Source organism: Rhea americana, unplaced genomic scaffold (assembly GCF_003343005.1).
Source record: "Rhea americana isolate MKP2758 unplaced genomic scaffold, rheAme1 scaffold_443, whole genome shotgun sequence".
In the NCBI taxonomy this organism is placed as follows: domain Eukaryota; kingdom Metazoa; phylum Chordata; class Aves; order Rheiformes; family Rheidae; genus Rhea; species Rhea americana.
This window is the reverse complement of record NW_028186583.1, coordinates 122,205-142,148: the sequence shown is the minus strand read 5'-3', so window position 1 is coordinate 142,148 and position 19,944 is coordinate 122,205. Positions and strand designations below refer to the sequence as shown.

The following is a 19,944-nucleotide window of genomic DNA, read 5'->3' as shown; positions in this document are numbered from 1 at the left end:
CATTTTGGAGGTCAACACTGTTAATTCAGAATTTATCAATGTTCTATAAAAACCTGACTCCTCATTGTTTACTACCCTGTTAGAGCATTTTCAAGAAATAATTGATTGGGTTGTGGCATCTCTGAGTGAATTTGTGTGTCACTTTTTATTCCCAGGGTCCAGTAGTCCTTGGTGGTGACCAGCAGCCTGAAGACTTGATGAAGCAGCAGGGCCGACTGCGTTCTGTGTCACTGATGACCTCCAAAAAGAATAAGTGGCTCTTGCACTCTTCATCTTCCATCACAAAATGCCCTACAGGAGATACTCTTTCCTCCCACTTCTTGCATAATATGGAAAAGCAGGTTAGTATTCAAGAAATACCTTGTGCAGTGACAGAAGGAAAGAAGAAAGCATCCATGCATTAAAGAACGTCTTAATTTAACAGCAGTATGATTTATAGAAGCTAGTTCGTAAATCACAYCATATACTTCAATTTGGGTCTCTACTATTTTAATGTTTATATTTTTTAATTTTTCTCATATATAAATACCTCAGCTGATACCAGCAAACCAGTATTTTGTATTTGACGTATGATAACTGAACTTGGTTCACCCTTTGCTTTTAGAAACCTCCTGCATTTTTTGCATATCCTTAAATTCTTGCTTTAGTCAAATTGAGTGGATAAACATTATTAAAAATGGAATTTTAAAGCCTTACTAATTTATCTCTGGAGCTTTAGAACATGATTATAAAGGCTCRGTTTTTATGTTGTTACTTTGTATGTTCGCTGAGCAGAAGCCAGTGCCACAAGGAAAAGTGTGTGATRTAGGAAACTTGAACTCAGTTACCCAAGAGCAGTAGCAGAAGAAGATAAATTTCACTGAAATTCTGTGTGTCCAGTATGTATGTCTAAAACAATACTTGTTATGGCAAATTGACTGATAATTTTTAAAATTTATTAAATTGCTTTTCTTAGCAAAATACACGAGACAGCTGTGGTGATAGTACAGTCATGTTCATCTCTAGGTGTAGAGGGTAGGCAGAAGTGGAAGTTAGTCATAGTCTGAGGATGGTAAACTGCTTTGACYGTTTTACTTGAGACCTAAAACTCCGGTGAGTTGATCACATACAAATTTCTGACTTGATTTCCCCCCCCCCCCCAAGAAATCTGAAGATCAGCTGTAGTCATTTGGTAGATGATGGGAAAGTTGGAGTAAGGAATCATGGGTTTTACTTCCAAGCAGTTTTGGTGTAGTACCAGGAATGTAGTTGATTCTGTTAAAATCATGGTTAGAACAGCTGCTTCTTGTTGGGGGAGAGCTGAAAAGGGGATGATAGGGGCTAGATGTCTGAGAATCGCCCTTGCATTTCTGGCTTGGAAAACATGTTCCCTCCCTCTGACACCAAGTATCTGAYGGATTAAATGAGTAATTTCCAACCAGCTAATAAATAGTGTAGAATTGGAGAGACTTTTTCTTTGTGATCAGTGATCCTTTCATCAACTGCAGTTTTAAGTTGAGGTTCTCTAGGGAGTATCCTTTAGAGGTCTGTGRAAGTATAAAGATAAATTAAACTGAAACTGTCTTCGCAACAGCAGCCTTCAGCTGGATGTTATGAGAACCACATTGTGCTTAGCTGCCCAGAGTGTTTTCTCTCAGTGAGTAAAGTGGAACTTKCAAGGCTACTTTGTAAGACATGAATGATTTAAACAATGGAGCATAAGAGAAATAGCAACTTGATATTGCTGAAATCAAAAAGGAGATTAGGTTTCTCTCAAAAATGCTATAGCAACTTCATAATGATTTTTTTTAAATGTATATATGCAAGGGGGATGCAGCTGTGCTGAGGTGTGTGGTTAGTTTACTCTTATTTTCTGACTTTGGAGTCTGACCTTAATTCACTTATTCATAATTTGTGTGGAACAAGCCATGGAATTCCTTATTATTGGATATTATGGATGATAAATGGTTTTAAGATGACCAGAGAAGATGAGAAATATGCTGAGAGGTGTTGCATAAAAGGCCATTACTTTTCATTCAAAAAGTCCTGGAACAGCAAGTTGCTGGAAATTGGCAGAGTCTTTGGGGGTTCTCAACAYGTTTCCCCGTATGTTTAGATATCCTTCCTAGACCTCAGTTATTTTCCATCCTTAAGACAATTTAATGGACTAATATGTCTTGGTGCAAATCAATTTGTCTCTCTTCTTGGTGGGCAGAAGATGGGGGAAGGACTGCCTGAATTGCTGTTGGCAAATTTGTAATGCCTGCAGCCATGCACTGAGGCAGTTTATGGATCGTCCTGTGTGCCATACTGTTTTCCGAAAGATTGGAAGGAATCATTTCTTTTCCCCAGTATGTTTTTGATTTCTATCTGAAACGTGGACTACAGAGTTCAAAGACTAATGTTTTGGGGTGGCTCAGAAGATTGCTCAGGTATTTAGTAATGTGTTACTGGAGTTCAGCAATCAAAGTAAACCTGAGTGCTGAAGCCAGAGAGGAATTTCCTTCAAGATCATGTTGACGTGGCCTTAGGTTTTTTGGCATCTCTTGTAGTGTTGGTCTTGGCTTGCCTGCTCGATTCAAAGGCCAGTAATTTTAAGCTTTTGATCCGTGAGTTTAGGGGTCTACGAAAGACCCTCTAAAATAAAGAAAAACAAATCTACTGTGAAGCTTACATTTACTGTTCAGGGTTTGGAAAGTGCTCGAGTCTGCAAAGGCACAAGCTGAAAACCATGGTTTAGGAAAACCATGGTTTAGGAATATTTTACCTTCTGATCTTAAGATATTGCTTGTGTTTTGGTATTGATAGTACTTCTGACTCATGTTCTTTGTGTTTCATATTTTTAAGGACTTCTTTTTAAGGATTAAAATGCTTGATCTCTGAAAGCTTGGAACATTCTTGGATGGTGCTAGGTAGCTTGTGGTAGGTATGCAGATYGTTAGACCAAGTGACTTAACAGTTGCTTTTAGCGTTAACTTCTGTGAATCTGTGAAATGGTCAGCTGTCACAAGCTGCAGCTGTAGGGYTAGGAGACTATTTGTGTTGCAGGGGATTTAAGGGAAAAACTTTCTTTTAACCCAGCTTATCATTTTGAGTAGTAACTGGAGACACTTCTTTGTGGGAAGAAAGGCAAGAGCTTGTGCTCAGTAGATTCGTGATGAATGTAGAATGTTTTTTTTTTCCCACTATACAATAAAAATTGGTGTCTACTGAAAGCAAGTACAGTGAATAATTACATTCAGAACTTAGAACATAGATTGTTAATCTATGGCAAAATTAAACTGTTCAATAAGAGATTAAAYAAGTTAATGGAGGTTCTATCCAAGGAATGCTATGGTCCAGATACAGTCTGACTCAAATCTCTGCATAAGTTCTTTGACAAGAAGATGGGAATAAAGAGAATGGATGAGGGCAAGGGTTATTCCATAGGTGCCATGTTTTCTTGCAGTGATGGCTGCTGCTGATGTGATGGCTGCACTAGCTGACCCCTTAGTCTGACCCATTTTGACACYATGTTTTTGGAGGAAGTCTTGCCTTTTTGGTACCATTGTCTTAGTTGGACACGTTTCCTTAGAACAACATTTATCAAAAGAAGTTGAAACTAATGGGAGTCTCAGAATGATTTTGATGGGAGCCATAAAGCTCCAGTGAGTCTTTGTTTTTGAAACTCAACTATATAATGTGGAAGATGGGACAACTATAATCCTGTAAATCCATCTGGGTTGAAGTTGGATTTTTTAGAATAAGAAAGAGAAGTTCAGTGGGTAGCTCAGTATTGCAGAGCAAACATAGCAGCTATAGAAACAGGATGCAAGATCTTTCTCTTAAGTGAGAGAACATAAGTATCCTAACTTCGAGTTGATCTTTCCTTCCAATGTTTAAGGAGCATCTTGACAAAAGGAATCGTATCTGTGGAAATGAATACAAAGTCTTTACAATGGGTCATGCAGTATTTATGTAGGTGTGGTTTATTGATTGCAATATACTTTTTAATGCATTTCTAGACAAAATATCAAAGRAAAAAAAAAAAAGAAAAACCAAAACCCCCACACTTTAACTGTAAAGAGTAGCTCAAACTGTGCTTTCTCTTTTAAAAAAAGTTTTGTAGTGGTACTATTTTACCAGGAAGGTTATTTAATGCACAAGTAGTTTGGCACAGGACAGAACATTGACTAAGAGGGAAGGGGGAAAACATTCATATCAACACTCTTATTTTTAGTTGGACCATAATGTTTTACATGTTTTTGTTGGTTTCTATGCTGATTCCTTATTTTAGTTCAGGGGAATAGAAGCTTGCAGRAGCAGTATTAAGTACTGTGAAAACTGATTAAAACCTCATGCTTTCTCTGTAGGTAGAAAAATTGGCTTGATGGTTCCATTTCTCCATTGGTATAGTGGGATATCTATACCCAAAAAGGTATGATTGCACTCGGCCAAGCACTGTACCTTGTACTTCTGGTGTTTCTGCATCGGATGGTAGTGTTGGTACTACGTGCTGAAGCTCCGAAAGAGAAAGCTGCAGGATCCTGCAGTAGTTGCAGCTGTTTGGGTAAATAGGAAGTTAGTAGCTGAATTGGTGGCTAATGAAAGCTAATGAAAATCCTTGCAGCAAGAGGCAAAATGGTCCTCTAAAATGGTAATAACCTTGAAGAATTCAAGGCCAGTTTCTAACTATAAGTCTGTCTAGGGAAAACTTGAAGAGTAATAAGGTGCTCAGTATTGGCTGCATCACTGGTGCTGYGGTACTTGTGCTGCTCTCAGCTGTCTCAAGCTTTTGTTTCCTGTGAATCTCATTAACTCTTGTGTAATTTCATCTGTGCTTCTCAGAAATCAAGGTGTTTGATACACATATGTAAGCAGAAACAGATAACTTATTTATGTGGATAAGCAATGAATGTTTTGATGGCATTTGATACCACTCTGGAAGTATCATTTTTGCATTTTTATATATGTGAATGTTAATCTGAGTTAGCCAGATTAGTTGCGGAAAGTCCAGGGGATTTTTCTCCTCATTTAAAAAAAAAAAAAAAAAAAAAAAAAAAAAAAAAAAGCTTTCATAAACCTCATGTTGCTTTTCAGTTTTTAAAAATACTTAGTTGATGCAGATAGCTGATGCTGTCCCCGGACCAAATTGTGTGTGCTTTTTGAGAAGGTGTAATTTCATCTCAATGAGGCAAAATTGTAACCTTTTACAATTTTAAGTTTCTGGAAAATTTCAAGTTAAAAAGCTTTGCCTATAAACTTGCAAGATTTTAAGCAGTAGTTGTGAATGGGAAAAGTTTCCAAAAGCTCGGTACAGTCAAAGCAGGTAAGTGCAAGTACCTTACAGGTGTAGGAATTCTTTCTAGAGAGGTCCGTTCCCATCCATCCTGATGACTGTTATCCCAGTATGAAAAGGTGTATACCATAACTTTCCCCACACAAGAATTTGTGGTGAAATACAGTAAATGTCAATTAGCATTTTAAAATCTTTAAAAAGATGAAACTCGGTCACTGTCACTTATTTTTGTATAATTTTCATATTTGCTAACCTTGCCATATATGCTTGCTTTCTTTACTTCCCTGCACCACTTTCAATTTTAAGACATCCTGTTCCTACCCAGTGACTTTCTCAGTAAATTTTAGTGCATTAATAAGTAACTGTTCCTTTTCTGCAATTTCATGTTCAGAAACAATTGCTTGTAAGCCCTACAAGAGCTACCTGCTTCCCTTTTCTGCCAGGCATAACTGGCAACAATCTCCTGGATTTAACTGCTTTCTGTTCCTGTAAAAGTCATTTGGAACTTAGGTCTGTTCACTCTGTTAAAAATAGCCTGAAAAATATGGAGGTTCTTTGAAATCACAAGTGAAGGAGTTACTGTTTTGTTCCAGATGAGTGCTAGGGGCTCAGTTACCTAAGTAATTATACATTCTGCCTTCTCTTGCCCTCATGTCCTCCAAATCACGTTAAGCACATTTTTCCCAGTTTGCCTTAAGCTTTTTTTAGTTTGTTTTCACTCAAGCAAGAAAGGAGTACTTAAGACTATTTACACACTGTATCCTGATGAAATGCCTGTTTGAAAGCCAGCTTTGCAAGCTCCAAATTCCATTATTTGAGTAAGCAGCTGAATATTACGAGAGATTGTTGTAACATTTTCAGTGTGTCTAGTGTTAAACAAAAATGTAATCCTAGTGAGTCAGGAAATCTAGATGTCTAAAATTCTAGTACTTTTAAAAAACTGTTTTATATAGCCTTGATTCCATAACCATCTCTGTTCCATATGTGTGCTATCTAAACAAGTAAGATTTAAGGACAATAGTAAACTGTTCTATGAGTGGAAGCTGAGCACAGGAATTAATTGACTTACCAAGGTGGTATAAAGTTTGCAGAAGACTTGGCAGTTCAGGGGTCTGAATCCTGCTCAGTACCAATATGGCAGGAACTTTACATCTTTTTCAAATCTTAGGTCAAATGGATTTAGATGTAAAGTTTCTTTTATCTGGTAAATCTTACACTTGATCAGGGATTACTTTGTTAAATAGGAAAACTCAGTTTGTATTAATCTTTTGTCTTGTGTGAAAAGTGATCTTAAACTTCAGAAAAAATGCATCAAACATCATTSTTAGAGTTAATGAAATATCTCACATTTTAGTAAGATTCCTTTTCTCGTTAACATTTTTCCCCTTCCTGTCAACAGTGAAAAATGTGCGGTTTTCAAAATGTTCACATGCATTAATTGAATTCTTCTGTTTCTAAAAGACTTTAAAGTTCTGTTCTTCCAAAATTTGTGGCAACTTCCTTATGAACATACAACCTGTGAACATAAGTGAAAACAGTTGGCTATTGCTAGAAGCTGAAAGATGTCAGTATGGTTGTAGACTATATCTAAACACCTCAACCTGATTGTGTAAAGTTGTCCTGAGTGTTAGAATGACGCTGGTATGTATACAGAAGTCTGTTCTGTCCGCTTTCTCCTTTGTTCATTCCACAACTAAATCTGATTTCAGGGTGCCTCATATCAGATGTTGCAAACAGTGGGAAAGTATTCCGAAGGTGCAGAAGCGCTCTCAAATAGAAGTTATTAGCTCTTTAAAAGGCATGATAACTGATGTTGTGCTCTTTCCAAAAATCCAGTCTCCATCAGTTTACAGACTTCTGACTTGTTTTGCACTTCAAAACAGGCTCAAGCACACATACTTGGAAGCTAACAGGGCTTGGAAATTTCTGTGCCTTGTATAAGCTATCTCATCAGTCCATAGTTTCTCTCATTGGAGTGACAGTTTCATAAATCAAGAGCCAAATTCAGTATAATCAGCAGTCAGGTCCCCTGTGATTTGTAATTCATAGTGTCAGCTCAACACAGCAGAGTAGTAGTCCTTGAATTTGAGAGGGTAATCTCTGTGCAGAATTGTTGCTGGGAACTTGAGAAATTGTCATCTGTGGTGCTCCCTCTGTGCAAATGCATAACATGGATGTGTTAGGGATTGGGAACAACCTGGAATTAAGGCTACATCTCTAGAACTATAAAGATTGCGTGGTTGTCTTAGCTGTAGGGCAGGATTCTTGACAGTGTCCAGACTGCTGCATCCAACTTGTGTAGAAAAGCCTATTAAGGTCTGGAACACAGTGGGCATCTCTGTGGGAGTAGCTGGGATGATCTGAGACTGGCATGCCTCCAACAAGCAGTGTGCACCACGTCCAGAGTTGTTTCTCTGCTGCCCCTGCATCCTCAGCACCTGATACCTTGCTGACGTTCCTGTTTTGCTACACACTGCACAAGCGAGTTCAGGTAAAGTAAATGCAAGTACAGGCACTGACATTTTAAAAGCAATTTGTGCTACTTTGAATTTCTACTTGAGCCAGGTTAGGCAGAGCTGCTCCTAATCTCATGTCCATCTCTGAACAAAGGCTAATGGACAGTGCATCACGTCTTGGCTAATGCACTGGAGATATAAAATCGAATGTTAGCTCAGTATAACAGATTAGTCTCTTCCAAAACTACCTGAGAGTAGGTTTGTTTATTGATCATCATAGGATGCTCTCTGCAGCCAAGACTTCAGTGGGGACTGTATACAGTGAGATCTGTGACATGTTTGAATGAAGAGGATTTTCTTGTGTTTTTTTCCTGACTTGAATGATGCATGTCACTGTCATACTATGACATGAGAGCTGTCAGTAAAATCAGTGGAGTAATCATCCAGTGATCTCCTCACCTCTTCCACCTGCCCTCTTCTACTCTCTTCCCTTCCTCCTGTTGTATCTTCTAGATCTGAGTCTAAAACTAATCTGTCCATTTACCCCTTCCCTTTTGAAAATCTCCAGGTATAGCTTAGTGTCACCCACAAGCAGCCTTTTCCTTTTTAACTCCTAAAAATTGTGTGTCACCATGAATCTGTTACTGATTTCGAGCTAACCCCACTTCTAGGAGGCTAAGACTTCTCCATTCYAGGAGCATGAGGAATGTATAATCAATGCTGTCGCAGGTGCAGAAGGGAGATTCCTGTGATAAGGCTCCTTAATACAGTGTTTTTCTTCCACTTCCTCTGAGGGCTTCCTGAATAAAAGATGGACACTGGAAGATAAAGCCGTGTTCTAAAGTGATAAGTTAAATGTGTCCTAGAAGAAAATGAGGTGAAAAGACAAGACTCTTGATGGGAGGATATGGCAAAGCAAGTGCTTGGGATTGAAGAGTGGATGAGAACAAACTTWACAGAGTATCATTAGGCAACTCGAACTCCTGATTTTTATCTCCTCTCAGAAGGGAGGAAGTAGGAGCCAGTGATGGCTTGTACAAGCTCTGACCACTTTCTCAGATTTYGTTTGTCCAGCTTGTAGTAGAGCTTGTTTTTCACACTGGATAAAAACCCCTACTTTCCAKTACCATCGGAGAGCTCCTTATTTCTCAAGAAGGACTTCRGGGGGCAGGTTTAGCTCAGTTGCTTAGAGCGTGGTGCTGTTAATGCCAAGGTCACGGGTTCAATCCCCCTATGGGCTATGCTGAGGGTTGGACTAGATGATCTCCGGAGGTCCCTTCCAACCTTACTATTCTGTGATTCTATGATCTGCAGCAGAAGACAGGCAGGACTCCCTGGCATGCAGAATTTCTTGCTTAGTTCTTCTGGTGTGTAACATTCTTGTTATGACCCAATCTTCTGATTTCTAGCCTGTAATGTTGCRATTTCTATGCAGTTGTGTATATCTGTATGTAGTTGTAGGTACACTCTGCAAATAGATGAGTTCTGTTTTCTTTACTGCTTGCACAACCTTTTCGATAATGCTATGCAGAATACTTGGACCATTTTTCATTAGTTTCTAGTGAGAGCAAGGGTCTACAGACTTGAACGGACTGTGGCTGGGAGACTAGATGGTCAAGGGCTGCAGGCCGGCTTCAGGAAGTGGAGGATAGGCGCAGCATAACTTCATTGCTTTCAAGGCTGCAAGTGCAATGTTGCTGCAATCAAGAATTTTGCACAGACTAGTTTGTCACACTGTGACCAGACTCTCGGGGTTCACCCCAGCAAGAGGATGAGCTGTAGGTGGTGTTGATGGTAGCTGGAATAATGTCTTGAAGTCGTGCTCCAAGGCTTCTGCTGTGTCCTCTCCTGTGATGAGGCACTGTGCAGAAAGTAATGGRCTGTATCCTGAAAATCTGGAGGTTTGCTGCCCTCTCAGCAAGGAGAGTCTGTGCTTGAAGTGGGCAGGCTTCCRCTGTGCTGGTAGGGAGGAGAACCCAGGCACYGCACTGCAGCGCCGTGTAGTAGYGGTAGTAGGTGCTGTGTGCAGTGAGCACTAGAACTCCACGTTGCATGGTCTGACCAGGTATGTTTGTGCTGCRTTTCAGACAAATGTGTTGCCAGGGCATGTGGTGGATGTGAACAAAGGGGAAACTGGTTTCCAGAGACTTAGCAGGATCAGTGTAGCCTTCAGGTAGGCATGCAAACTAGTTCCTCTGTTCCTTTAAAAAATATAATTCTTTTCTACATTTTTTCTTGTGTTCAGTAGCATACAGTGCTTAAAGAGGCAAGGAGCAACAACAAAGTTCTCCACTAAAAAAGGGCAAAAAAATCTAGATTTCACCTTGCCATGGGAACAGTTTTAGAGGTGTGAGACTCAGCCAGAATGTATCAGAATAATTAGTGGAACCAAAATTACTATTTTTTTTTAATTCAAGTGTTTAGATGTATTAAAACTATTTCCAATAGTGATGATTTCTTGTCAGTAGTGCTCATGTAAATGAGTTTATACTTAGCTGTTATGTTTTAGCTTGTTCACAAATGGCCACTCTAGAAAGTGGGTTTTGTGCAGTAGAGACTGTTTTTTCAATCATGTTGCCGTGAATTCTAAGCACTTCTTGTTGTGGCTGATAAATATATTTATGTTGGTGTTTTTGGAAGAAAACCTCTTATTTTTGTCAGCTGTATGTGTGCCTGCTGAAAGAATTCTGTGCACCTGTAAAGACACTTCCTTCGAGTGAAGAAACTGTGATGTTGATAGTACAGCATGAGGAAAGCTGTATGACTGTGAGCTAACGCTGCTCTTGTATCTGAGTTCTTTGTTGTTGTTTAACTAACATTAATATAGGCATATGCATGCAATAAACTGAAGGTACTGAGGTTTAGTGATGTGGAAATCTGAAGTATTTTAGCCTTGACACTTCAGATATGTCCAATGAGTTTATAATTGTGTGATCCGTCAAATATTTTTAAATAATCTTAGTGTTTCGTTAGAACTTCAGAAGTTTCTATGAAATTGGTGATTTTACTACAGCATAAGCTTTATTTATCCAGTTGAGAAGGTGAAATAGCTCAAAAATTAGGGGGTCTTGTTCTAAAAATAGATTCCAGCTTATAAAACAGAGAACTGAAAGCTCTTCTGTAACTTCTTGTGACATTTCATAATGTGTTTGAAATATGCACTTAGACTAACGTTAATTGAAATTAAGTTGTTTAATTGCAAACGATTACATTGGGCCTGCTCAAGTTCAATGTTATTTGTAATTGCAAAATGTTCCTTAGATTAATCTGCTTCTGGCATTCTCCCCTACTCACACTCTTCTTAGGAAAGCTTAAGGTGATAATGGATATTGAGTTTGAGATTTTTTTTCTCTTGCAGAGCTCTGGCCTTACGCAGTCTTTAGGAAATCCTATGTGTCAAAGTCCCTCTTGTACCCCCATCAGTGGGTCTCCAGGACTCCCCAAAGCCTGCACCGCGTCACCCCGCCAAGTCAACGGAGTGTTTAACTGGTCAGTTCTCCTTTTCCTATAGTTTGATCAAAATAACTTTGTATTTAAGGCACTGGTGATAGTGGCTAAGAATATGATCTTTTAGGTAAAAGATCTTTCTGTGTACAATTCATGTTGTGAAAAATGAAAATGAGTGTGCATGCCTGTTGGGAGGGATTCCAGTAGGGAATTTCTTTTTAAGGATGAATATTAAATTAGTAGCTGTGATCTGTTTTGTAAGGGGGGGTAAAAACAACAAAGAATGGCAAATATGTATATGTTGCATGTCGTGTAGGCAGCCTATTGGAAGGTGTTAACCTTTTTACAAATGGATGGCCAAAATGTACTTTACTTGTCTAGGTTAGGATAGGAGGAGGATGCACAGCATCCTGGTGATACAATTTTCAAATTTCTTCTAATGACTGGATTTCTCAGCTTTTTCAGTCAGCTGTGCGCAGAATGTAGAACACCTCTTTGCTTATCAGTGTTTTGTATGTGAAGTAGTAAAGCTTATTGGTCTTGGTGGTGGTGGAGAATTACCTGGAATTCAGCTTTGTGACTTTTTAATGGAGAACTGAAAGTTGATTAGGAATCTCTCTAATAAACAGTTTACTCAATAATGTGYGTGTGTGTGTGGTGGGGGAGTAATTTTTAATTAGGAACTTCCCTTCTGTTGTCTAGTGTTCTCAAATACAATCACTCATTTCACTATCATTCTGTTTCATTCTTTGGGGTGTACATCCAACSTAAGCAGTCGGTGAACATGCATCTCTAAATCTACAAAGTAACGTTAGTGAAGTTCTGTTCTTGAAAGGAGTAGTGTGTGTTTGCTGTGTGTGAACAGGTTGAAAAACCACTGCTTTGCTTTGTCTGTCCGGAGTGATCGGTCCCGTGGTGCGAAAGCAGGAGCTAATGACCAATAGACTAATAGCTGGGAAAATAGTGGGATTTAAGGCTAATGTTAGTGTTGCAAACATTTGTCGCTTCTGCAGATTGCAGGAAACTTCACGGTGCTTTTTTAAAACAGATGTACAGGGCACTTCAGGGCTGTTCTTGGTGGCTGTGTTTGGGAACAGAGTACAGACTGGCCGGTGAGGCAGTTCCCCCGCTGGGCTAGCATGCCCTGTGCTCTGCAAGGAGAGCTGCCGGAGGTCGGGAGCTGGAGGGACGTGCAATTCTTGTCTGTTCTAGTGCAAGACTAATCCTGCCCAAAGTCAGTCTTGTCACCTGGTTCGGTTGCTTGTTGTGATGGATCAGACAAATAAATGCTCTTTGATTGCTGGTCTTTGTTGTGATTTGGATTTAGTTCTGTTTGATTACTAGGCAAGTGTATTATTTACTTTTACATTAATGTAATCTTATATTTAATAATTTTATTAGGAATATGCCTGTCTAAATGACTAGCTTATTCTGTCAAAGTAAAGCCTGGATCATGCAATTCAGTATCATTCACTAAGACAACGCTTGTATGCTGCTTGTTCTATTTTCAAATGAATGTCTACAGTCTTTGCAGCATTTAAAGAAAACATTCCTTAATGTTCTTCCTTTCTAGAGGAAACATTTAGGGTTAGGGTTAAAAACTTTAGTTTTTAATGCAGCTAACATCAACCTTAATGCTTGAGGTGGAACCATTTTTATGCTTCTGCGCAATAAACTTTGCGAACATTTTGTTAGTTCTTGTGAAATAATAAATTACAAAACTCCATCAGGTATGACATTTGATGTGCCAGGGTTAATGGCACGTATTGGATGGAGCTGACAGGGATGACAAACTGACCATGTGTGATTTTGAGCCGTAGTAGCTGCTCAAGCCTCCTCTGCCTGTCCAGTCTCTTGAGTTAAAGATGTCATTCAGGAGATCAGGCCCCACTGAAGACTTGATGCACGACATCTTCAGTCCGAATATAGGGAAACAGCTGCATGTATTGTGTTCGAGCAATAGGGTTTGCATCATCGCAAGACAGAAGCGATGCTAAGGATCATTATCAAAGTATAAGATGATGTGTATTATACTAGGAAATCCTAGAAATTATAGCTGATTTGTAATGCAAATTATATTATGGCTCATCATTGGGCTAAAACTGCTTCCAAACTGTTGCTTGTGTTAGTATGGCTGGTATGTAGGGCTACAACCTATTCTGAAATGATAATTTTTTTCAGATTTTGGGATGGCCTATTTGTATAATGCAGGCATCAGTTCTTTCAGGCTTGGGAGTTAACGTCATGTTACAATAAGCCTTCCCTCCTCATTCCCTGTCCAAGCTATCTGTGTGGAAGTTACTCTGGTTTGTAATTGCTCACATACAAAATACATACARCAATCACTAATTTGCAACATAGAGCAGGGCAACAGGGAGAATGAGACTGTTGGGGGGGAATAGTCTTATGCAATTCTGCTGCAAATTTTTAAGGGCTTTTCCTACCTTGTTTTATATAATTAGTTTGGTTTCACTTATGGAACGTGAATGCGAAGTATTTCTCACACTTTCATTTGCATTGCTGCCTTTTTTTAATTGTCAATAAAACTTCATTGTTTTCCTAGTTTGTGCAGTTATGAGGTAACTGGAGGTGTTGTATTTAGAGTTTCAAATTTGCCCTTTTTCTACAAGTACATTCCCTCATGTATGCATGTAGTTAGATAGCATTTGGCTGATAAGTATGGAACTGAAAACAAATGGATGACGCTGTAGAAGGATCTAACTTTATATGTAAATCAGCAACTTTTCAGTGAAGAATTTGGGGACAAGTGTTTTTTGTTTTAAAGCCTCATTGCCAGCCAACACCTAGGTTGGCTGTTTGGTGACATTGATTTGTGACAGCGAGTCCTACAAGCTCAGCATGGAGTTGGAATACCCAGCTAGTCCTTTTTGCTCGCATAATAAAAATACAGATTTTACATTTGTAGTTTTAGTAGAGCTTTTGCTGTTCAAACCAGAAAAATAAAATTATCACGCTTGTATAGGACTAACAAAGATAATGAATAAATGAGCTTTCCTACCGCTACTATGAATGCATGACTAAGTACAAAAGGAGAAGGTCTTTTAAGAAGGTGCTATTTTTACTGTTAGTTTGGTAGAAGAGTACGCTGAGGCAATAAAATTATATCTATTCATTGAATATAACTTATGGTTATAAGTTTTTATTTTTATTTATATATATATATATAATATAAACTTTTTTATTTTTTTATATATATATGGTTTTATATATAAGGATTTTTTTATATATAAGGTTTTTATATATATATATATGTATATGTGTATATATATACATATATATATAAACCTTATAACCATGGTGAACAGAGAAATGGAATCATATTTGGCACTGTCTAAGTTTACAATCAGCAGCTTAATTTATTGCCCGGTAACAGTACTTCACTTTCTATAAAAAGATAGCAGTTAAAAGGTCTTTGTTGGAGAAAGAATGTGTGTTATTAATGGCTACTGCCTCTGCTGTGAGAATTTCCGCATTTAACTAGTGAAAATATAGCTGTTAAGATCCTTTGTTATCTATTTCCRTGCTGACAGTGAAATATGCAGAAAGTTATATACTCTTAAACAGATACAGTTTAGCAAAGACTAAAAACGTGATGAGAACAAAATGAGAAGCACTAGCTGCTGTTGTAAATACTGAGGAGGCATCAGGCAGCACAGCCACAATCACAATACAGCGATTTACCTCTCTTGCTCTGCAGTAATGACAGTTGTTTTTCATTTACTTGCAGTTTGCACACTGGCTCCTCCGGCAGCAATTCTCAGATCAGCTTGAACGCTGAAGAGATGCTTGGCAAACCAAAACAGCTTAATAGCCTTGTTCCTACATCATCTGTATCGGACAATACCTGCATTGCTGCTAGAATCCGCCCTATTTGCAAATACAAGAAGCGCAAGCTTGTCCGAGCTACCTCTGTGTCTCACTTGAGCAGGAAGGTAAGTGAAGGATTTGCCTTGTAGTTATGAAACTATGCAGTGTGTTTACTTAGAATGCATGCTTTTATTTTTTAGCAAAAAATGTCAACATGGGATTCTGTTCTTAATCCAAAGTTTTCTGAGCTCTTTTTTAAAGCTCATATTCTGAGATAATATGCAAAGAATGATGTGAGTTGTCCTCTGTTTAACTGTGGTTCAGAAACTKAATTTCAGTTCTTAAAAAAATTAGGCTGCTTTTCTGAGTCATGATGACCAGAGCATATCTGAAATTTTAGTCTGGGCAGCAGCCTTCTGCCATTTATTTCTTGGAGTTGATTACACTGGAACTGTCAAAAGAAAAAAAAAAAATCTGAAAAATTAAGACTTGGGAATTTGGTATGTGACTGAATGTAAGTGGGTTGTGGTGATTTGACTTATCACTTACACACTGAGCTACCAGACCTGATCAGATGAGCACCTGTCAAACACCCAGCTGTGAAACAGTGAGTTACTGAAGCAGATATTTAAAAGATGTTTAAGCCAGTATGTTTAAATATATTAATTATGACAAATGAAGAACATGTGGTCAGATGCATCGGTTTTCAAAACAGTTCATTATGCTGCTTATACCTTATTTGTTTGCCTTTAAAACTTCAAATACTGGTTTAAGAGTAACAGAAATTAATAGGCTGCAAATTTAAGATTAAAAATTATTTCCCCAGTCCCCAGGAGGAGTGCATTTTAGCAACTATGAGGGAAAAGAATAGTTGACCTAAGACAGGGCAATTTCAGCTGTAGCTTACTGATACCTCAGCCTTAGACTGAAGCCAGCCACTGTACAGAACAAGCAGCACAGCTATGAAGAGTCTTTAAGGGAAAATGAGAAAGAACAGCAGGCGGAAAGGCGTGAAGAAATTTGAAATTTTAGAAAGAAAGTGATAGAGTATTACGGCTTTACTGGAGTTGCGAAGGAAGTATTTTGGCTTGGCAATATTAATAAGAGTAACATAAAATTGTGTTCCTTTCATATAATTAATTATTTTGATGGAGATAAGAGATGCAAGTATATCTACTGGATAAAATAGCAATTCATCCATAGCCAAAATGAGAGAGGGCCTGTTGTACTCTTACATAGTTTTCTAACATTGACCCTAGGTCTTCATTTTATTTTTCACCCTGTGGATCTGACTTTGGTTTCAGTGAATTGAAGACTAGTGTATCTATAAAAAGCAAACTGGAAATACTGAATCTCAGCTTCAATTTCATTTATTAAATCTAAAGTGCAAAATATTTTCCTTTTTAAATGTCTGATTTTCTCCTGCCAGCCGCTGAAACCTCTAACCATGAAGTGCAGCTGTGAATGGCCCAACTCTTGCATCCTGTGTAGCTGTAAAACCTCTGTCCAGACAGTCGACCCTGATACCATGTCATTAGGAGAGCGTATAGCACTACTGGATTCTGGCTTCCATCCCATACTCTCCTTATCTCACGGTGGGTGGATTACATCTTCATAATGTGAAACAGGATCCGTTATTTTACCGTTGCTGACCTGCTTTACTCTTCACAAACAAGCAGGTTTAAAGTGCAAATTCTAAGCACGCTTCTGGAGAATAACAGAAAACTTTCACTRAAGTTCTGCAGTGCAGCCAGAGCCTCTTCATCCTTATACAAGGGTGCAGTCTGTGGAGATCCCTGAGCCCAGCAAAGCATGCGATCTTGGCTCATGTCTGAGGCAGTTGCCATCTGTAGTTTAGTGTAGAATAGATTATTTCCTTAGAACTGTTTCTCTGTGCCTCCTCCGAGGAGCACACCTTGTAAACTTGTAGCACACCTATTGTAAGTTCCTTTTAGATCTCTGCCCTGCAGAGCTATTTGACAGACTTCAAATCTCATGCTGATTTTGACATACAGTACGTTGATTATTTCATAGACCTCTGACACTGTTTTAAATGTGAAATCGCTGAGTTTTGACAGTTACTCTGTCACTCTTCATTTAAAACTCTGGCCTTCTAGATGTGCTCTGTGGTTATTTTGTGAAGTACACTCTCTAGCACGTTAGAATCTTACAGGTTCAGTATCAGTTTGTGTAACTGAAGGATGGTAGTGACTGTAGCACCTCTAGTGCCATTAACCATGGAGGAGCAAAAATGTGTATTAAGGAGTTTATGAGCAAGTTAGGGAACCCAGAGGAATACACTTTATTTTCAGTATGTGTTTATGAAAGCATATTTTTAAAAATGTTTATTAAATGAAAAAAAAAAAGGACAAGCAAGCATAAGATCACCTCTCAGCTCCCTTAAAGCTTCTCAGATAAAGATCCAGCCAGTGCCAAGTAATGTAGCTGCACAGGATTCAAGTCATAGTGCAAGAGTGAGGAAGTTTCATGGCAGAGCGTCAGGTTCTGGTTTTCAGTTTGTAACAGAGCAGAGGGCCAGGACAGAGGCTACTGTTCTGGGGACAGGCACATCCCTGATCACTCTGTATTAAGGGGGAGAGAAAGCCTGCAATATACCATGCTTTTATTTTATTTTTTTTAATTGCTCATTTCATTGTTTTGTCTAAATACTGGCAGATGTTAATTGCTATTAATATTTGTGCAGCACTTTTTTGGTATGTAAAAATAAGAAATTTGTGCTTACCAGAATAACTTGTTCTTTTTACCTTCAGGCAACCCTCTCCACTTACACTTTCAAACCTTACTGAGAGAGGATAAACTGCATAGACTACTGAGCTGTAAATTCACGACTCTGAAGATGTCCTATTTTGGAAAGCAAGAAGATCCAGCTAGCAGCCTGCTTCCAAAGCTACACTCTTCGCTTCTGTCTGCCCCTAGTAAGTTAAGCAAGACTTTGAGATGAGGTTGTAGAATTAAATACGAGTTTTTAACCAGTACTTGAGGGCAACCAATCAAGATGCAATGGAGTAAGTGGGTCCCTTTCTTCCAACAGAATATAATCTTGAACTCTGTCCTGTAATAATGCGCAAGTGACAGAGTCCGGCATCTTACAAACTAGAAATTCTGACCACCTTAAAAGGACACACAAATGCTTGCTTCAGGGAGATTTAAAACAAAGAAAACCTCACCATTCTCCATGTTTCCTTTACAGGAACAAGCTAACCAAAAAGAAGCCTTTATGATGCTTTATTTTAAAATAGCATAGGTCAGTATTTGCCTGGAAAATTCTGGCATCTTTTTTCCTCTTGTGATAGCAATTGGCTACTGTTGACAGTTGCATGCTGCTTTTATTCATTTGTAAGGTCTCATTTTCTTCAGCCTATTAGACTTGAAGCTGTTAAAATGCTCTACAGAAGTTTAAGATGAGTAACAGAAGTCTCAAACCAGTTTCAAGTTAGCAAGAGGAAACTGCTAAAAATATCCTAATTCTTTAATGAACTAGAGTCGGTGTTTCATTTGCTTTCCTTATTTGGCACAAAAGCATGCCTTTTACTACTTTTTAAAAAGTTATATAAAGTGCAGACTGCCAGCTAGACATTTCTGATATGGGACATAAAACTGCAGTTTGAAATACCTGACCAACCCCAACCTGCTGGAAGTAAATCATTAGCATCAGGTTGTGTGCTTGTCAGTTGAGTCCTGAGCTGCAATTTGATTTAACAAGCTTTAATCAGGTTAAACTTGTTTAAAGCTGAGGCTTCTCTTGAATGGAGGGGGATATTATCCTCTAAGAGAGTAATTCTGGAGATATCATCCTTTCCATAATCAGCTTGAAATGTAATGAGGGAGTATAGAACAGATTGGTGTTGAACAAATATAAGGAACCTGCTAGAAGATGCCTAAATAACACAACAATATAAAGTCTATTGACTGCTCCTCCTGCCTTCAGTTCCTGTTACTTTTACTGTGGGCTGTAGAATCTTGTTTTCAATAATGTTCTAGTTTAGATTGTTCTTTTCAGAGATTAACCATGGCTCCTCTCCAGTGGTGCTGTGTTTTTCCTCCAGCAAAAGATTGTTTTGCCAAAGGTCTGCCTCCTGTATGCTTGCAACTGATAATTCAGTTTGAATCCGAGTTGGGAGAGCACATAGTTTTCCTTCTTATTTTAATTAAACAAGATGGCATACCTCTTTGTGTACTGAGGCCAAATAATTTTGATCTTCTGTTGAATGTCATCACTAAAGGATTGTTTGCGTTTCAGTATGGATTAAAAGATCAGATTTTGATTTTTTTTGAAATAGTTTCAGCTGCAGCATCTGTTTGACATTTAACTAATTTGCCTTTCTATACCTCCTTCCTTTTCAAATATTTAGCCAGGAAACTGCACAAAAGCTATTACGGGCACTATGTTGTGTGAGTATGGGCACCTACTATGAAGAGCATGTTCTAGTGGCTGGTGCAGTAATGCAGGATAACTTTTATATACTTCTAAGTTACTAAGAGCCTCATAGAAGAGCTAGATCTTTTAGGAAAGATGTGAATGCTGAAGCATGGAGTGGTTTGGAAGATGGCTCCATTGTGGTATCCCGCATGGAAGAACCCAGTCACAAATGGGAGAAAGTGTAAGAAATTAACTGATGGGGGGGGGGAAGTATGTCAAACTGCTATAGGACTTTGAAGAGAAGAGTATATTTGTCTTAAAATCAGTGTGAATTGCCACTGGAGTGGTGGTTAGAAATGGGACCAGCTTGACTATTTCTACATTGAAGGAAAGATTTTCATTGTTTTGTTGTTTTGGGGGTTGTTTTAAGTAGTTGTATTTTGGACTGAAGTCTTGTTTTGGTTTAAATTTTTATTTCCCCTTCCACCTCAGTTTGGGAACTCACAACAAAAGTAATGTTCTTGAGCTAATACATTCAGTGCTGTGTAGCCCTGACTCTTCATTTGCAGCTTCTG

The 19,944-nt window shown here is 38.5% G+C and overlaps 1 protein-coding gene across 1 annotated transcript in view; it reads left to right on the top strand.

The window, feature by feature from the left end:
* Nucleotides 1-19,944, top strand: part of LOC146589628 (KAT8 regulatory NSL complex subunit 1-like) — a 49,692-nt gene that overhangs the window by 20,202 nt on the left and 9,546 nt on the right. Inside the window, exons 4-8 of the mRNA XM_085315923.1 lie at nt 156-341; nt 11,072-11,202; nt 14,909-15,113; nt 16,418-16,583; nt 17,760-17,924. Coding sequence (XP_085172049.1) covers nt 156-341; nt 11,072-11,202; nt 14,909-15,113; nt 16,418-16,583; nt 17,760-17,924 — 853 coding nt within the window. The remainder of the gene's footprint in view (nt 1-155; nt 342-11,071; nt 11,203-14,908; nt 15,114-16,417; nt 16,584-17,759; nt 17,925-19,944) is intronic.